Source organism: Octopus sinensis, linkage group LG1 (genome assembly GCF_006345805.1).
Source record: "Octopus sinensis linkage group LG1, ASM634580v1, whole genome shotgun sequence".
NCBI lineage: Eukaryota > Metazoa > Mollusca > Cephalopoda > Octopoda > Octopodidae > Octopus > Octopus sinensis.
The window spans coordinates 194,913,074-194,933,600 of record NC_042997.1 but is presented as its reverse complement, the minus strand read 5'-3'; the positions used below and the strand labels follow the sequence as shown (position 1 = coordinate 194,933,600).

The 20,527-nt window shown below is 40.1% G+C and overlaps 1 protein-coding gene across 2 annotated transcripts in view; it reads left to right on the top strand.

Moving 5' to 3' along the window:
- LOC115213547 (valine--tRNA ligase) overlaps positions 1-20,527 on the top strand; it is a 44,832-nt gene that overhangs the window by 21,012 nt on the left and 3,293 nt on the right. For both annotated transcript variants that reach the window (XM_029782582.2, XM_036508160.1), the window contains exons 12-24: positions 1,066-1,147; positions 2,801-2,877; positions 5,818-5,908; positions 6,990-7,092; positions 7,910-7,980; positions 10,358-10,483; positions 12,209-12,313; positions 13,672-13,819; positions 14,826-14,953; positions 16,236-16,391; positions 17,519-17,725; positions 18,717-18,828; positions 20,280-20,461. In XM_029782582.2, the coding sequence (XP_029638442.2) occupies positions 1,066-1,147; positions 2,801-2,877; positions 5,818-5,908; positions 6,990-7,092; positions 7,910-7,980; positions 10,358-10,483; positions 12,209-12,313; positions 13,672-13,819; positions 14,826-14,953; positions 16,236-16,391; positions 17,519-17,725; positions 18,717-18,828; positions 20,280-20,461 (1,588 nt within the window). The remainder of the gene's footprint in view (positions 1-1,065; positions 1,148-2,800; positions 2,878-5,817; positions 5,909-6,989; positions 7,093-7,909; positions 7,981-10,357; positions 10,484-12,208; positions 12,314-13,671; positions 13,820-14,825; positions 14,954-16,235; positions 16,392-17,518; positions 17,726-18,716; positions 18,829-20,279; positions 20,462-20,527) is intronic.

Genomic DNA, 20,527 nt, shown 5'->3' with positions numbered 1-20,527 from the left:
TCCAATTTCTTTCTCAATTATTATTATTGTTATTGTTGTTGTTGTTGTTATTATAGCGGCGAGCAAGCAGAAACTTTAGCACGCCAGGCAAAATGCATGGTGTTGAACCCCTGCTCCAATAACAAGAGGGATAACCTTTATTTTTGACTCTCGTAGCTGCCACATCTTAGCAATCTCAATTCTCAGGTCTTCATATTTATCAACTTTTTCTCTTTCTTTCATGATGATATGTTGATCCTCTGGCACTGCTACATCGATTATTAGGTCCTCTTGTCTGTCCCTCATAAAGGTTACTATATCTGGTCTTCGGTGCTCTAACATTTTGTCTGTCTGGAAATCAAAGTCCCAGAGGATTTTTGCCTTCCCCTTTTTGTCCATACTTTTTTCGGTGTATGTTGGTATCAAGCACCCTCATATTCATACTTACGGTATAGTAGCCAGTGGAGATATTGGGCTACCTTGTTGTGTCTATGCTTGTACTCTTTCAGCGCAAGTGTTTCACAAACACTAACAATGCGGGTCACACTTTCGACCCTCTTCCCACATATTCTGCAGGGGTCCGATGCACTTGTGCGGTATATATTCTCATTCACTGAGTTGGCATTCAATGCCTGGTCCTGGGCTGCAATGATTAGGCTTTCAGTATTTTTTTCTAGGTCACCCTTGTTGAGCCACCTCCATGAAGCTTCCTGGTCTTTTAATTTGTTGGTTTCACGGTAGAACTGACCATGTAATTCCATAAGGAGTAGGGTTTCTTCTCTCTTGTTGGCTGTTCTTGTTCAGAATTCATGAGCACTCTCAAATCCATTTTTGTTAATTCCTTCTGCACTAGCAGCATACTGTAGCAGGTTTTCTTTGCTGTTTACCAAATATTCTGCCATGTTTCTTCTTTCACTGTTGATGCACTCCCTTGTGCCAAAATTTGAAATCATTATTATTACTAGTATTATTTATTTATTATTATTATTATTATTATTATTATTATTATTATTACTACTACTGTTACTGTTATTATTATTATTATTATTATTATTATTATTATTATTATTATGTTTATTATTATAGTCGTTCCAAAGATGTTATTGAACCTCTTCTGATGGACCAGTGGTTCCTCAATTGTAAAGAAATGGCAACCAAAGCAACTCAGGTGAGTTTTCCCAAAGATAAAGACTGCAAGAAAATAAACAAAAACCTTGATTAGAACTATTTCTACCTGTGTGTGTGATCTGCTAAAATGAAGTTTACAAAATATATTACAACAAAGATTAGGGTCTCCAATAGATTACGTGTTTAACTTATGGTCATGCTGGGACACCCGTTTCAAATTATTCTTGTTATCATGTCAACCTAGTAGTTATTTTATTCTGGTGCCACATAAAAAGCAGGTGCCATGTAAAATGCATCCAGTACACTCTGGAAAGTGGTTGACATTAGTAAATTTATGCAGAAAAAGTAAGCATTATGCCATCATCATCATCGTTTAACGTCCGCTTTCCATGTTAGCATGGGTTGGACGGTTTGACTGAGGACTGGCGAACCAGATGGCTGCACCAGGCTTCAGTCTGATCTAGCAGAATTTCTACAGCTAGATGCCCTTCCTGACACCAACCACTCTGAGAGTGTAGTGGGTGCTTTTACGGTACTCGCAACGGCCAGGCTCAAATGGTGCTTTTTACGTGCCACCTGCACAGGAGCTAGTCCAGCGGCACTGGCAACGACCTTGCTCAAATGTTGTTTTTCATGTGCCACCAGCACAAGTGCTAGTAAGGTGACGCTGGTAACAATCATGCTCGAATGGTGCTTTTTATGTGCCACCAGCACAGGAGCCAGTAAGCGACCCTGACAACGATCACACTTGGATGGGGCTCTTCACGTTCCGCTAGCACGGATGCCAGTCATGCAGTGCTGTCATCAGCCACATCAGCGAATTTGATTTCGATTTCACTTGCCTCAACAGGTCTTAGCAAGCAGAGTTTATTGTCCAATGAAGGAAAGGTACTCATAAGTGGGCTGGTTACCCCACTGGCATAGGCCACAGGTTATGGTCTCACTTGGCTTGCTGGGTCTTCTCAAGCACAGCATATTTCCAAAGGTCTCGGTCACTAGTCATTGCTTCGGTGAGGCCTAATGTTCAAAAGTCGTGCTTCACCACCTCATCCCAGGTCTTCTTGGGTCTACCTCTTCCACAGTTTCCCTCGACTGTTAGGGTGACACTTTTTCACACAGCTATCCTCATCCATTCTCACCACATGACCATACCAGTGCAGTCGTCTCTCTTGCACACCACATCTGATTTCTTAGGTCCACCTTTTCTCTCACGGCACTTACACTCTGTTGTGTATGCACACTGACATTACACATTCAGCAGAGCATACAGGCTTCATTCCTTGCAAGCTTATGCATTTCCTCAGCAGTCACAGCCCATGTTTCACTGCCATGTATTATGGCTGTTCGTACATATGTGTCATATAGTCTACCTTTTACTCTGAGTGAGAGGCCCTTTATCACCATCCAGCATAAATAAAAATCAACTTCATTGTATTTTTTCTGTAAAAGCCTATTCTGACATTAAATGAGTCAACTTCCTATATGAATGATTACATTTGTACATCATTTTCCAGTAAAAAATATTTCTTAAAATTTCTGGGATATCGTGATTTCAGCCACTTATACACCACAGAAACCAGGCAACTGGCCCTATTAGTCCTGGAACATAAGACAATAGTGTCAGGTGGGGAGGATGATACATTTCTTGCATAAATTATTCTAATTATTGCTCTAATTTATTCATATTAACCAGGCTGTTACCAATCACCTCCTGTGCTTCATCCCTGATTACTATGACAGCATCTGGTTCCACTGGCTGCAGAATATCAGGTAATACTACTTTGATGTTATGTTGTTATTTAACCCTAGGTCAGTAATGAAATCAAAGGCATTCCAGCCATGTCATCTTGTCTTTTAATCAAACAACAAATCTAAGACTACATTATCCAATATGTCCTACGTTTTATACAGATACTAAGGTGATTTGAGGAAGATTTGTCTGCTATTTCTAGTAGATCAGGAGATACATAGAGTCTCTCTTGAGTGTTCTTAGCATGTATGAATGTGTTTTTACTGTGTGAGAGAGGGAGAGAGAGAGCCAAAAGATCTATTTAGGTGAGTCCCCTTTAGCACTGTGCCATCATCTGTTATCACTTGCCCCCTATAAGCTAGAGATTACAATAATACTGCTCCAGACTGGACAATATCTTTTTTGTATTTTTTTTTTACATACATTAGGCATAGGAGTGGCTGTGTGGTAAGTAGCTTGCTTACGAACCACATGTTTCCGGGTTCAGTCCCACTGCATGGCACCTTGGGCAAGTGTCTTCTACTATAGCCTCAGGCCGACCAAAGCCTTGTGAGTAGATTTGGTAGACAGAAACTGTAAGAAGCCTGTCGTATGTATATGTTTGTGTGTCTGTGTTTGTTCCCCCCAACATCACTTGACAACCGATGCTGGTGTGTTTACATCCCCATAACTTAGGGGTTCGGCAAAAGAGACTGATAGAATAAGTACTAGGCTTACAAAGAATAAGTCCTGGGGTCGATGTGCTCAACTAAATGCGGTGCTCCAGCATGGCCTCAGTCAAATGACTGAAACAAGTAAAAGAGTAACTGTAATTGTTTGTTAAATGTTTGTGACCATCAGGCACAGCTTTTGTTAATGGGGATCACATCTTTCAATATTTAGTTGCTTCTCTTATGTTCTGAGTTCAAATCCTGCCAAGGGCAACTTTACCTTTCTTTGATGACAAAGATACCAGTAATGCCCTGGTTATTCCACATAACTGCATAAGGAGATGAGGGCCAATTCTCTGGCATATATATTCCTCCATGGATAGGATGCTGGCTTGTCGCAGGATTACCCATTTTTACCAGTTGAGCAATGTGAAATGAAGTGTTTTGCTCAAGAACACAATGCACTACCTGGTCCAGGAATCGAAACAACAATCTTACAACACACAGGAGAAATGTTAGATCTATTTTTTGTCACGGTGGTCCCTGGACAGTGGTTGTTTTTATGCTTAGAATGATATTGTAGAGTATGTGTGAGAGGCTGGATATGACCAGTTTAAATGCTGAAGGGTTAAACATCACAACTTGGCCTTTGGTTGCTTTTAATGGAGTTCACTCTGTTGTGAATATTTAGGTCAAGACTCAGGTCAAAGGTTACAGTCCTCCCTTTCTCCCACCTATTCTGAACAACAGATTACCTGTTCTACACTTCACATCCAGTCTGATGATCAAGAATGTCAAATTCATATATCCAAGAATGAGATGCTTTCTGTATTAACCATGGTTAACTCTTGCTTTTTTGGCATTCAATACTGTTTCGGACTTCTCGCTTGTACCTATGCACACTGTATACATATATACACAAATGCATATATATATATATATATATATATATATATATATATATATATATATATATATATATATATATTTATCATAATAAGGGTTTTTATAATTATATAAATTTTTACCAAATATGGTCCTTTTCCATACCGAAATACTACTAGGTGAAATTTGTTGATTTTATTAAATTAATTATATTTCACCCTATATCTGTAATATATATATATATATAAAAATTAGAAAAAGCCACCTTTTATCAATTCAAAATGAACAATTAAATTACACCATCTACAAAATTACATATAATAGAAATATTAAAATTAAAATAGCAATAAAATATCAATAATTAAGTAAATTGCAAAAAAAATAATAAAAACGTATATAATTGGTAGAATAACAATTATATACGTTAATATTCCCTCAAATAATTATTGCGTTGCATACGCGTCGCATACACCTCGCCCTTGGACCTGACGAGACCTCCCGCCCGTTCCTGGGACCGTCGCGTGTCGTTGGGTTTTCCCACACCTGTCTCCGCGGTACCACTCTTCCATCTTCCCCTCAGCTGGAGTCCTTTTTCCTTAACCCCCCCCCTTTTTCGTTACACACACGCGCACACATATACACACCTTGCCTATATATATACATCACTCTTACACACATTCAATCTACTCATTAATACCACCACGACACTGGACACACACACACACTACTACTCAACACACGCTGGCACGCTACATACGCCCCCACCCCTTCCCCTCCCTCCCTTCCTCCTTCCTTCTTTTTCTTACTACTGACCTCCCTTCCTCCTTCCTTCTTTTTCTTACTACTGTCTGCTAGCTGACCACTAGTCTCGCCCTACCTCACACGCCTACACACAGACGCACACACTAACACACACATATATTTTTTTGTTTTTTCATCTCGCCTCACACACACACATACACACACGCACATGCACACACTCACACATACACACACATCTGTTGGGTTACCAACCTTGTCTCCACTCTTTTGCCTTTAAAAACCCACTTTGCTTTGTTATCGTCAACATCCGCCTTTCACCATGTGCAACTCGTAAACACCAGTCGTCTTTTTTCTCTTTCCCTGTTGCCCGCTCTGGGATCTTTCTTTCCTCTCCTCTTCCTTCTTTATGTTTCCGACGAAGAGCTCCGCTCGAAACGTCATACCTCCCTGCTTCCATCTCCTGAGCGCCTATTAATAATAATACTGTAATTGTTCCTGTTGTTGTTGTTTTTTTGTTTCCCTTTTGGATTAAAATTATATATATATATATATACATACATATTTACACGTGTGTGCGTTGCAGAGCTTAATACATAATTTATGCAAATATATGTGACTATAATTATCATAATCTATTCAATGTTGTTCTGTTTGCTCCTTTAGGGATTGGTGTATTTCCAGACAATTGTGGTGGGGACACCAAATACCTGCTTATTTCGCTACCACTACGCCGTCACCTCAGCAATCAACCTCGGTATTTCCTCCACTTATTCCTCCTCTTCCCTTCCTGTTTCTTTTAGATTTGGCCATCCTTTTTATACTTCTTCTTCTCCTCATCCTCCTCCTTCTTCTTCTTCTTCTTCCTTTTTCTTTCCTGTTTTTGTTGTTTTCTGTCACCTCTTCCTCTTCCTTCTCATTATTACTAGTGCCACATAAAAAGCTCTTAGTACACTTTATAAAGTGGTTAGTAAATTAGCAAAAGACAATGCAGAGTTAAGAATATTCTTTAGTCTTGCTTGGAAGCAAGACAACCCCTGTAGTGTTGGTGCCAGAAAAATGCACCCAATACATTTGGTAAAGTAGTTGGTGTTAGGAGGTCATAGAAATTATACCAAAGTAAAATGTTGGAACAAGACATAGTCCTCTTCCTCTGACTCATCGAATCTTGTCAAACCGTCAAACCCATGTCAGTATGGAAAAGGTGTGTAAAATGACGGTGATGATATTCTGACTCCAGGCAGTTTTGTAGCACATCTGTGTAGGTTTGCAACTCTCTTTACTCTCTTCTACTTGTTTTAGTCATTTGACTGCGGCCATGCTGGAGCACCGCCTTTAATCGAGCAACTCGACCCCGGGACTTATTCTTTTGTAAGCCCAGTACTTATTCTATCGGTCTCTTTTGCCAAACCGCTAAGTAACGGGGACGTAAACACACCAGCATCGGTTGTCAAGCAATGCTAGGGGAACAAACACAGACACACAAACACACACACACATATATATATACACATATATACGACGGGCTTCTTTCAGTTTCTGTCTATCAAATCCACTCACAAGGCTTTGGTCGGCCCGAGGCTATAGTAGAAGATACATGCCCCAGGTGCCACGCAGTGGGACTGAACCCGGAGCCATGTGGTTGGTAAACAAGCTACTTACCACCCAGCCACTCCTGTGCCTAAAATTTTATAACATAGATTGCAAAGTTGATTTATATTGGTTATGTATTATGCTAAATATGTTTTAAAATTTGTTATAACATTTCTTTAAAAGAAAAAGTGGGTTAATTTTTATTTTATTTTTATTTATTTTTTTTCATATGTATATATATTAAGAGTTCCACTGGAATATGGGTTAGTGGCAGAAACCAAGATGAAGCTCTAGCTAAAGCCAGTGAGAAATTATCTGTTCCCAAAGAACACATAACTCTTAAACAAGGTAATCTTTTTACTTGCTTGATCATATTATACCATATTTTCCAGCATACAAGTTGACATAGTATATAATATAGACATGGTGTGGAAACACCGAAACATCATCACAATCTTTCCAAATCCTGTTGCATTTCACACAGAATTTTTGGTCCCCCAAAGTCATCTTGGTGTATAAGTTGACCTACCTTTTTTTGGGCTGTAAATTTTGGCCTGAAAAATTGGAAAATATATCCTTTCTACTAAAATATATATCTTTTCTACTGAATATATCTTTTCTACTAAAGACACAAGGCTTTAAATTTGTGGGGAGGGGACTAGCAGTCAATTACATCGACCCATGTGTTTCGCTGGTGCTTAATTTATCAACCCCGAAAGGATGAAAGGCAAAGTTGACCTTGGTAGAATTTGAACTCAGAACGTAGCAGCAGACAAAATACCTATTTCTTTACTACTCACAAGGGGCTAAACACAGAGAGGATAGACAAATGGATGAAGTCAATTACATCAACCCCAGTGCTTAACTGGTGCTTATTTAATTGACCCCGAAAGGATGAAAAGCAAAGTTGACCTCGGTGGAATTTGAACTCAGAACGTAAATACAGACAAAATACCGCTAAGCATTTCGCCCGGCATGCTAACAATTCTGCCAGCTCGCCGCCTTGCAGCAGACAAAATACTGCTAAGCATTTTACCTGGCATGCTAACAATTCTGCCAGTTTTCCACCTCTATATGCTGGAAAATATTTAGAGAAAACCTCCAACTTATTATCTATTCTCTCAAAGAGTAAACATTAAACCAATTTCATTTTTTATTTTCCCAGATGAAGATGTCTTGGATACTTGGTTTTCATCAGCATTGCTTCCATTTTCAGTATTTGGATGGCCAGAAAAAGTAGGCATTTTTTTAAAAAATTAATTTTAATTTTTGCTTTTATGTGCAGGCATGGCTGTGTGATTAAGAAGTTTGCTTCCCAAACACATGGCTTCAGGTTCAGGCCCACTGTGCGACACCTTGGGCAAGTGTCTTTTATTATGGCTCCAAATCAACTAAAGGCTTTTGAATGGATTAGGAAGGTGGAAACTGAAAGAAGCCCAAGGGCATCCAGCTGTAGAAACATTGCCAAATTAGACTGGAGCCTGGTGCAGCCTTCTGGCTTCCCAGAACCCCGGTCGAACCGTCCAACCCATGCTAGCATGGAGAACGGACGTTAAACGACGATGATGATGATGATAAAAAATTTTTTTATATATACACACGCTGATATATTACCTACTTTGGACTCCTTATTTGCATAATCACCAAACCTGGAGCTTAACTATGGTCTAGTATTACCTGACACCTTTGGGTTTTATTGATACCATTACGTCTCATAACCTATATATATATATATCATCATCATTTAGCATCTGTTGCTCATGCTGGCATGGGTTGGACGGTTTGACTGGGTTGGCATGCTGGAAGGCTGCACCAGACTCCAGTCTGATTTGGTATGGTTTTCTATGGCTGGATGCCCTTCCTAACACCAACCACTCCAAGAGTGTAATGGGTGCTTTTATGTGCCACCACCAGTACAGGTGCTACTTGCGTGACACCAGGGCGTGTTTACGTGCCAATTTGGGTGACACCGGTATCTGCCATGACTATGATTTTGCTCAGCTTGATGAGTCTTCTTGTCAAGCATGATATAATGCCAAAGGTCTTGGTCATTGCCTCCATGAGGTCTAACACTTGAAAGGAACTCAGCCACTTTGCCTTCATGAGGCCCAACATTCAAAAGATGTTCTACACATGCCACCAGCACAGGTGCTGCATTAGGAAGGGCATCCAACTGTAGAAACCATACCAAAACACACAATAGAACCTGGTGTGGTTCCTGTCAAACTGTCTAACCTATAACAGCATGGAAAACATGTGAAATGATGATGTTTTTATTTTCATCCAGTCTGGTGCAGCTCTCCAGTTTGTCAACTCCTGTCAAACCCTCCAACCCATGCCAGCATGGAAAAATGACATTAAACGATGATGAAAATGATTTATGTATATATATATGTATGTATGTATTTTATGTGCCCTCTTCAAGCCTAGCCGGGCTCATGGGCCCGGTTTCCCAGTTTCTATGGCATATGTGTTCCCCCACAGCTGAACGGGATGCCAGTCCATCACAGCGTTACTCAAGAAACAGGAAGAAAGAGTAAGAGAAAGTTGGAGCGAAAGAGTATAACAGGGGTCGCCACCACCCCCTGCCGGAGCCTCGTGGAGCTTTAGGTGTTTTCGCTCAATAAACACACACAACGCCTGGACTGGGAATTGAAACCGCGATCCTCCGACCGCGAGTCCACTGCCCTAACCACTGGGCCATTGTGCCTCCACATATATATGTATACACATACATACACACACAATGGGTTTTGTACAGATTTCATTAAACAAGTTCACTCACAAGGCATTCGTCAGCCATGGGTTACAGTAAAAGGCACTTACCTTGCCGGTCACAAAGTGGAGCTAAGCTTCAAACCCTGTGGTTGTGAAGTGAACCTCTCAACCACACAAACATGTGTAACTATAAAACACTCAAACACACACATACACTTTCTCTCTTCATACACATACATGCCCGTGCTAGTAGGGTGCCAAGAGCACCATCCGAGTGTGATTGTTGCCAGAGCAGCCAGCTGGCTTCCGTGCCAGTGGCATGTAAAAGGGCACCATTCAAGCGTGATCATTACCAACGTCGCCTTACTGGCACCTGTGCTGGTGGCATGTGTAAAAAGATTCGAGCGAGGTCGTTGCCAGTACCGCCTGTCTGGCCCCCATACCAGTGGCACGTAAAATGCACCCACTACACTCTTGGAGTGGTTGGCGTTAGGAAGGGCATCCAGCTGTAGAAATTCTGCCAAATCAAGATTGGAGCCTGGTGCAGCCATCTGGTTCGCCAGTCCTCAGTCAAAATCGTCCAACCCATGCTAGCATGGAAAGCAGACGTTAAACGATGATGATGATGACGCATTCACTCACTCTGTCTCTCCCCCTGTCTTACACACACAGACACACATACATTCACTCATTCTCTCTCTCTCTATCTCTCTTACACATACACACATGTATAAAACATAGTCTGAGGTAACTGGTAGTGATGCTGTATATCAGCAATGATGATTCAGTAAATTTCGTGCGTTTGTATGAGTTCCATGGTTCATGCTTTTTCTTCTTATTGACCTTCATAATCCTAATATATGTCTTTATTTCCTTTTTATTTTATCTACTGCAGACAGTTGACTTTGAATCTTTCTACCCAACCAACCTTCTTGAGACCGGCCATGATATCTTGTTCTTCTGGGTGGCCAGAATGGTGATGCTGGGACAGAAGTTAACAGGACAGTTACCTTTCGATAAGGTCAGTATATACTAAATATCATTTTTTTTTTTTGGTTTATTGCCTTATATTTATTCTCTGCCTTCTTCTTTTCCACCTTCCTTCTTTTTATTTTCTGTCTTTTCTTCTTATATTTCTTCATCGTCTATTCATCTTCTTCATCTTCTATTCATCCGCTTTGGAGTCTTCTACAACCATGTCTAATTATACATATGTTTATAAATTACTAAATATTTTTTTTTGCAGTAGCACACCTGTTTCTGTCTTCATTCCTGATCTTTCCCTCTCCGGTTAGGTAACCTTGTACTTCCTCTACAGCAAGACACCTGTATCTGTCTCACTATAATTTTTTCATCATCACCTCCTCCAGTGCCTCTTCCCCTCTAAAAAGTTTTTTGTCTTGCAAGTACTTGGTGACCTTGTCAGTGCTGGTTCCACTTAAAAGCACCCAGTCCACATTGTAAAGTGGTTGGCGTTTGGAAGAGCATCCAGCTGTAAAAACATTGCCAAAAGTGACCTCGCCTGTGCTTGTGCCACATAAAAAGCTGGCATGAGTTTGACGGCTTGACTGAGGACTGGCAAGCCAGGAGGCTGCACCAGGTTCCAATCTGATCTGGCAATGTTTCTACAACTGGATGCCCTTCCTAACATCAACCTTTCCGAGAGGGTAGTGGGTGCTTTTTATGTGCCACCAGCATGGGACCCAGTCAGACAGCACTGGCATTGACCAGTACAAAGAGCAATATAGAATACATTTGGAGGTTTTATTATTATGTTGTGTATACATTGGAATACAGGCAGTGGGGATTTTCAGTTGTATTCACTATGCAGTATATTTGCATTTTGTTTACTCTTTTGTGGCTGTGTGGTAAGAAGCTTGCTTCCCAACCACATGGTTCCAGGTTCAGTCCTGTTATGTAGCACCTTTGGAAAGTGTCTTCTACTATAGCTCCAGGTTGACCAAAGCTTTGTGAGTGGATTTGGTGAACAGAAACTGAAAGAAGCCTGTCATATATATGTATATAGAAAGAGAGAGAGTCTGGTGCAGCCTTTCAGCGTGCCATCCCAGTCAAACTATCCGACCCATGCCAGCATGGACAATAGACATTAATCCTTTCGTTACTAACCTGGCTGAAACTGGCTCTGGATCTGAGTACAAATGTTGTGTTTTCATAAGTTTTGAATTAAAATCTTCCACCAAACCTTAATCACAATTAATGTTCCTAACACTTGTTTAATGATAACTAAGTTATTTTACTAAATTGTTTGTTATATTTAAAGTAATTGAAAAGGAAACACAGAGCATCTCAAAATAACTAGGGTAATGAAAGGGTTAAATGATGATGATGATGATATGCATATGTGTGTGTTAATGTCTGTGTGTCTGTGTTCCCACTGCTTGACAACTAGTTCAGCAAAAGAGAATGGTATAAGTACAAGGCTTAAAAAAGCTAAAATACTGGAGTTGATTCATTTAACTAAAAGTTTTCAAGGTGGTGCTCCAGCATGGCCACAGTTCATTGACTGAAACAAGTAAAAGATAAAAGATATACTGGGATTGATTTACTCAAGTAAAAACCTTCAAGGTGGTGCTCCAGCATGGCCACAGTCTAATAACTGAAGCAAGTAAAAGATGAATATACTGGAATATATTGAAGAAAAGTAAGAAGTGGGTGGATTTTCTGTGTTATGTGCACAATGGAATATATCTGTGTTGTTATTTTTCTCCTTTGTGTATATTGGCAGATTTTATTGCATGGAATTATCCGAGACTCCGATGGTAGAAAGATGAGTAAATCTCAAGGAAATGTGATTGATCCATTGAATGTCATTAATGGTATATCCTTAAAGGTAAACTTTTTTTCTAAAGTCTGGTCTTTTTTTCTCTTAATAATGATAATGATGATTTAAAGTGGGAAATACAAAGGTTGTGGTCAATGAAGAGAGTAGACGTGATACCAATAGTAATTGGTGCACTTGGAAGTATCAGCACTCAACTATGAACATGGCTGAAAAAGATTGGTGCAAGTGTGAAGGTAGAACACCTACAAAAATCAGCATTGCTTGGAACTGCAAGAATTCTTCGCAGGGTTCTTGAAGCATGACCAGTAAACAAATGTCACCTTAGTCTGCTGGCTGTGGACAGCTGACACTTTCTGTCATATCCAGCAAAATAAGCTGTAAGTTTTCATATCAAAATAATATTAATAATGATGATGATAATGAACTTATTGTATACAGTGATCATGTGCGCTAAAACTCATCAGAAAAAGTAACGGAAACTGCAAGAACAATACATAGAATATGCACAGGAAGTGAACAGTGAAAAAGTCTAAACAAAAAGGAGAGAAAGGAAGAAAAAGAACTGGGAATGGGGTACATCAGGTGTACTGTTGGTGAATTTCAGGAAGCATGGAAGTTTTGAAGGATGTAGTGTCTCAACAGCCAACAACTGATGCAGGTAGTTTATTCCATGCTTCAGCAATTGTAAACAAGAAAAAAATGTTTCCAAAAGTCATGGGTGCTGTCTTGTTCTTCCTTGATTTTGTAAGCATGACAAATAAAGTGAGTTCATGACTGTATCCTACACCAGCTTAACACAACCAGCCCCAGCCCATTCAAAGTACCTTGGGTTGCAGGATGGCCTGCTGTGCTTACCTTGGATCGTGGGGCAACCTGCTGTGCTTGAGGAAACCTATTGAGTCAAGTACATCAACATCAAAATAAAAATCAAATGGAAATTGTAGTTGTGATACCCATGATGGTGGAATATAAAAAGCATCATCTGAATGTGGCCGATGCCAGCTCCACCTTGGCTGGCTTCCGTGCCAGTGGCACGTAAAAAGCATCAACCAATTGTGGCCATTGCCAGCCTCCCCTGGCACCTGTGCCGGTGGCACGTAAAAAGCACCCACTATACTCACGGAGTGGTTGGCGTTAGGAAGGGCATCCAACTGTAGAAACATTGCCAGATCAGACTGGAGCCTGGTGCAGCCTCCTGGCTTCCCAGACCCCGGTCAAATCGTCCAACCCATGCTAGCATGGAAAACGGATGTTAAACAATGATGATAATGATGATGTCCACAAGTGTTAGACATATGGAATTTTTAAAAATTCCAAAAGAAGCTTATTGTTTTTTCTTTGTAACTAGCATGGCTTTGTTTCTCTATAGACGTGTGTATTGAGATTGTCATCTCTCGCCTTTACAGGACCTTCAGAGCCAACTGGACAGTAGTGTTCTTGACAAAAAGGAAATTGAACATTGTAAAAAAGAGCAACACAAAAACTTCCCACATGGTATTCCACAGTGTGGCGCTGATGCTCTTAGATTCACGCTTTGTTCTTATAATTTCAAATGTAAGTTACATTCTTTTATCTCAGTTTTCCTTAACCATTTTTTGTTTATGGACTCCTTTGATTCCCTATTTTATTCCACCCGACCCTCATAGCCATTCAGTGTGGTGTGGTAAGAAGCTTACTTCTTACCACACAAACAAAATGATCAAAATCATTCCATCTGTGATCAATTAGGTTACTTGTGCATCAGTGACCATATTGTTCAATATTTTCCTGTTTGTTCTATATGGCAGGGTATGACTTGAGGGAACTATGACTGCCATTTCTACTAGAATGAGAGATCACATTGGCACTACCTCATTGATTTGTTTTCGATGTAGATGATGATGATGATGATGATAGTAACAATAGTGGTAGCAGTCTTCTTCAATCAGCTGTTTTTAAAGAAGGCAGCGAGCTGGCAGAAATGTTAGCATGCGGAGCAAAATGCTTAGCGGTATTTCATAAACCGTTACGTTCTGAGTTCAAATTCTGCCGAGGTCGACTTTGCCTTTCATACTTTCGGGGTCGATAAATTAAGTACCAGTTATGCACTGGGGTCGATATAATCGATTTAATCCATCTGTCTGTCCTTGTTTGTCTCCTCTGTGTTTAGCCCCTTGTGGGTAATAAAGAAATATGTATTTAAAACACTTATGCCACATATGGTGCACATTTATGGTGCCACATGAAATGCACCCTGTATACTTTATGAAGTGGTTGGTATTAGGAAGGGCATCCAATTATAGAAACCATACCAAAGCAGAAAGAAGAGTTTGGTGCAATCCTCTGGTTTTCCAGCTCCAGTCAAATCATCCGACCAATGCCAGCATCATGATGGCAGTGGCAGTGTTATTAAAATGTCTGATATCAAATAAGTCAGTGACACCAAATAGGCAGCACTGTGCCAAAATGTCCCCTACCCATCATTCATAGACCCCTACTCTTTCACCCTAAATTTGTAGATTTGTGGCAATGTAAAAAATACATATTGCAACTGGGGTTTTCTTTTTTTCTTTTGCTACAGTGCAAACCATCAACATTCAAATGGACCATATCAAAAGTTCAAAATTCTTCTGTAATAAAATATGGCAAGCTTCAAGATTCATTCACCTCAACCAAGAAGATTCTTTCACTCCCAAGCGACCATTCGCAGTAAGTATGATTGCTTTGAGTTTCCCCCTCAACACAGGCACAGTGGTTACCTCTTTAGCACTCAGATTGCTTTTTGTCATTTGTAATGCTTATTTGTTCAAACTGTTTTGAATGAAAGTGACCGAGACCTTTGGTGATATGTCACGCTTGAGAAGACCCATCAAACCAAATGAAATTGTAGTCATGGCTGATGCCAGTGTCACATAACAGGCATCCATGCTGGTGGCATGTAAAAAGCACCTTTCAAACGTTGGGCCTCACAGAGATGATAAATGACCGAGACCTTTGGTGATACGCCATGCTTGAGAAGACTCGTCAAGCCAAGTGAAATCATAGTTATGGCTGGTGCCAGTGTCACGTAATTGGCACCTGTGCTGGTGACACATAAAAAGCACCGATTACACACTTGGAGTGGTTGGTGTTGGGAAGGGCATCCTGCCATAGAAACCCTGCCAAATCAGACTGGAACTTTCTGCAATCCTCCAGCTTACCTGTTTCAGTCACACCGTCTAACCCATGCCAGCATGGAATGCAGACACTAAATGTAGATGATGATGAGTGGTGGTGTGGGGTGGGGCAGTGATGCAGCAGCAGCATTATTTTATGGCTTTGAAATTTCAATGATGTGATGGTTTATTTTTACAATGACATTGTAGGGTAAGTGTGAGAGGTCAGATCTGGCTGGTTTGAACATGACACAGAAAATTTGGGCCAGATGTGGCTAGTTTAGATGCTAAATGGTTAAGTCAGTGGTTCTCAAACATTTTTGATCTAACATTATTCTTTGGTTGAGCAAGCAAGGGAGACAATTCTAAGCATTTCTGGATCTTAGTCTTCATCAGCTGAACTGTGGAGGCACATGGCCTAGTGGTTAGAGAGAGCAGTGGACTTGCGGTCGAGGGATCGCAGGTTCGAATCTCAGACCGGGCGATGTGTGTGTTTATGAGCGAAACACCTAAGCTCCACGCTGCTCCGTCAGAAGGTAATGGCAAACTTCTGCTGACTCTTTCGCCACAACTTTCTCTCACTCTTTCCTCCTGCATCTTGCAGCTCACCTGCGACGGACCGGTGTCCCATCCAGGTGGGGAACCTATACGCCAAGGAAACCAGGAAACTGGCCCTTATGAGCTAGGCATGGCTCGAGAAGGAACAAACAATCAGCTGAACTATAGTATAGTCTTCACTATTGCTTCATAATCATGTGTTTTTTAGCTCTGTTCTGTTTTCTGTTTTACAGTCTATTCTTAAACTCCATCTCTTCTCTCACTCTTTCCCTTTTTAGTTGTCTGGTCATGAATCTGCTATTGATAAATGGATCCTTAGTGTTCTCACTGAAACAATACACTACTGCGACCCAAAATTCCGCAATTATGATCTACAGTTAGTTACCAATTCCTTACGCAAGTTCTGGATTCAGAATTTCTGTGATATTTATTTGGTAAGAGCCTTTGTAGTTTTGTGGGGGATGGGGTTTTTTTTTTTTTTGTCAACAAAACAAACTTCTTGTTATTTGTGGAAAATTTTAACTTGTCTTATATTTATTAGCTAAGATCCCCAGAAATTTGTAATATTAGATAAAATACACAGGAATTTGTATTTATTTCTTTAAATACCCAGAAATTTTGTATTTATTTGCTAAAATATCCTGAAATTTGTGTTTATTTACTAAAATAGACAGAAATTGTTTGAGAAATTCCTTAGACTTCTTAATCCATGTTATATCTTCTTATTGATGCCAGTGTGAAAAAACTGGTGTGAAACACTGATGATGATGATAATGATGACGACGACGACGATGAATGTATATTATTATAGTGATATTTCATTGTAACAGTCTAGAAATACAAACTAAGATTGTTTATCAACCCTTTCATTTGCATATTTCTGTTAATTTACACTGCTTTTAATGTTCTATATTTAAGAGATGAGGAATTATATACATTATTTACATTCGACAGATATTTGTCTTCATCTTGTTTGTTGTTAACACAACGTTTCGGCTGATATACCCTCCAGCCTTCTTCAGGTGTCTTGGGGGAATTTTGAACCTGAAGAAGGCTGGAGGGTATATCAGCCGAAACGTTATGTTAACAACAAACAAGATGAGGACAAATACCTGTCGAATACCCGTGCCGGTGGCATGTGTAAAAGATTCGAGCGAGGTCGTTGCCAGTGCCGCCTGACTGGCACGTAAAAGCACCCACTACACTCTTGGAGTGGTTGGCGTTAGGAAGGGCATCCAGCTGTAGAAACCCTGCCAGATCAAGATTGAAGCCTGGTGCAGCCATCTGGTTTCGCTAGCCCTCAGTCAAAATGGCCCAACCCATGCTAGCATGGAAAGCAGACGTTAAACGATGAATGTACACTGCTTTTGTTTCAGTTAATTTGGTAAATATTGAAGAATTTAATAAAATAACTTTGTCGTTATTAATCTGTGTTTGGAGCATAAATTAACGTAGAATTTCATGGAAGGTTTTTATTCAGATAACTTTAAAGCATAAACTTTGTATCATAGGACCATGGTGGGTTTTGACCGAAAGGGTTAACTTGATATTTTCTTTTCAGGAATCCGTGAAACCAGTTTTAAAGAATGGTTCAGTAGAAGAAAAAGAAACCGTGAATCAGGTGTTACATTTCTGTCTGGAAACTTACCTGAAAGCCATCAGTCCTTTTATGCCTTACCTCAGTGAGGAACTCTACCAACAACTTATGCAAAGAAGTGGCCATTCCGATGTCAGTGTATGCAACGCTGCTTACCCTAACCCCAAGGATGTAAGTACGTTTGCTTATTGAAGCTTGTCGATGAGATGGCAGCATGGCTGTCTGGTAAGAAATTTGCTTCCCAACTTCCGGGTTCAGTTCCACAGTGTAGTACCTTGGCCAAGTGCTTTGGGCCAATCAGATCCTTGTGTCAGTAGATTTGGTTGACAGAAACTGAAAGAAGCCTGTCGTGTGTGTATGTGTGTATACCTTTGTGTCTACATTTGTCCTCCAACAATTTTTCATAACAGGTATTGATATGTTTTCATCCCCATAACTTAGCAAAAGGATTTGGAGTAGTGTGTTACATTTGACTCTGGTCTAAAATTCTGGTTCTGTGCGCTGCTTCTTAGTGTAACATGAAACATATATACAAACGAAACAAATGGTATGTGCTGCTCAGGCTGTCAGGTAATATTGCCAGCACTACCAACTCCTTCTCAACCTCTTATGGATCTTCTAGAAGGCATTTCCATCCAGTCAAAGGATTTTCTGAACAATATCAGACAATACAACTCTGCAAATGACATTGGTTGGTGCATCGGGCGGGCAGGTGCGTGGGCAGTAATCCCTCGACTATTGTGAGAGTTATATTCCAAAACCTCCCAGAGAAATAATTAAAATCTAAAAAAATATAAATACCCATCGACCTCAGAAACCCGCGATATACTGAGGGGTCTGCGATATAAATTTACATATATTAGCCAGAAGAATCTGTGGTGAACTGTGACGTATTGTGTGCGCGATAAGTGAACTGCAATATGACGAATGATTACTGTATATATATATATATGTGTGTGTGTGTGTATATACATCATGAACCCAAGTTTTATGTCATTATTATATGTGTGTATGGTTGTGTATGTATGTATGTATATATAGAGAAATATTCTCTCTACAGAGAAATGTCTCTCTTAACCACGAGAACTATCTCAGCAAGTGAAAAATTTAAGAGAAAGCTAATTTATTATTTCATTATTTTATTTTCATATTCTGACAACAGTTTATCTGGCGAAATCAATTCATCGAAGAAGACATGAATATCGTACAAGATCTCTGCAGTCAGGCATTGTTTTTGAGGAAAGAATTTAGTTTGACCAAAGCTAAAGGAAACAGTAAGTTTTTCAGAGAAGTTTTACTTAGCATTATCATCATCATCATTTTAATGTCCAATTTTCCATGCTTGCTTGGGTCAGGCAGATTTTTCTATAACAAAATGCTTTTCCTGTCACCAATTCTTACCTGGTTCCAAGTAAGAAAATATTTCTTCATGGAAGATAGGATAGAAATCAGCGGTTGTATAATGGTGACACTTGTTTATAACTATGGCACAATGTCAAGACAAGGAGACACAGGTGACAAACATATGGTATTTCTTCTGACACTGTACTCTGAGTTCAAATCCTGCTGAGGTCAACTTTGCCTTTCATTATTCAGGATTGATAAATAAAACATCAGCTCAAAGCAGTGGACTACAGGAATTGTTAGAATGTCAGTTGGGATGCCTGGTAGTCTCTGTTCTTGCATAGTACATTCTGAGTTCAAATCCCATCTGTGCTTACCAAACTGAAAGAACAGTGGTGAGCTAGCAGAAACGTTAGCACGCCGGGCGAAATGTTTAGCGGTATTTCATCTGTCTTTACGTTCTGAGTTCAAATTCCGCCGAGGTTGACTTTGCCTTTCATCCTTTTGGGGTCGATTAAATAAGTACCAGTTACGCACTGGGGTCGATATAATTGACTTAATCCGTTTGTCTGTCCTTGTTTGTTTCCTCTGTGTTTAGCCCCTTGTGGGCAATAAAGAAATAAGAAAGGTTAGCACGCTGTGCGAAATGCTTAGAGGTATTTCGTCTATCTTTACATTCTGAGTTAAAATTCTGCCGAGGTCGACTTTGCCTTTCATCCTTTTGGAGTCGATTAAATAAGTACCAGTTACACACTGGGGTGAATATAATCGACTTAATCCGTTTGTCTGTCCTTGTTTGTCCCCTCTGTGTGTACCACCTTGTGGGCAATAAAGAAATAAGAACAGTGACACTTCTGTGCCTGAGACACAGCAAGGAAAAAAAAAACAATAGAAGCATATTTTCTTTGGTTTGATTGGGATGTCGACTGCCGTCACCACTACCACCATCATCACCACTACAATCACTACCTCTTTCTTTACTACCCACAAGGGGCTAAACATAGAGGGGACAAGCGGATTAAGTCGATTACATCGACCCCAGTGCATAACTGGTACTTATTTAATCGACCTCGAAAGGATGAAAGGCAAAGTTGACCTCGGCGGAATTTGAACTCAGAACATAACGACAGACAAAATACCGCTTAGCATTTTGCCCGCCGTGCTAACGTTTCTACCAGCTCGCCGCCCACTACAATCACTACCAACACCATTACTACCACCACCACCATTGCTATTACTTCCAGTGCCATCACCACCAGCACTACTACTGTTACCTTCACCAGTTCCTTAAAACAACACTCCTGAACACTCTTATTACCATTTTCTTCCAGATATAACTGATACTCACTATTTATTCCAATTTACCTTTTTTTTTCTCTAGTTTTCATCAGTTCTTCCAATGAAATCCTGCTGGATCGCCTCTCTCAGAACTACTCTGTACCAATATCCACACTCTCGAGATCGGCTTCAGTAAACTTCATCTACGGAATCCTAAATATTCCTCACGGCTGTGTATCATCAAAAGCAGTGGCTGACACCTGCCAAGTGCATTTGAGTCTTCAGGTATGTGCTCTTAGTGTTATCAACATCATCTTTATCATCATTTAACATCCGTTTTCCGTGCTAGCA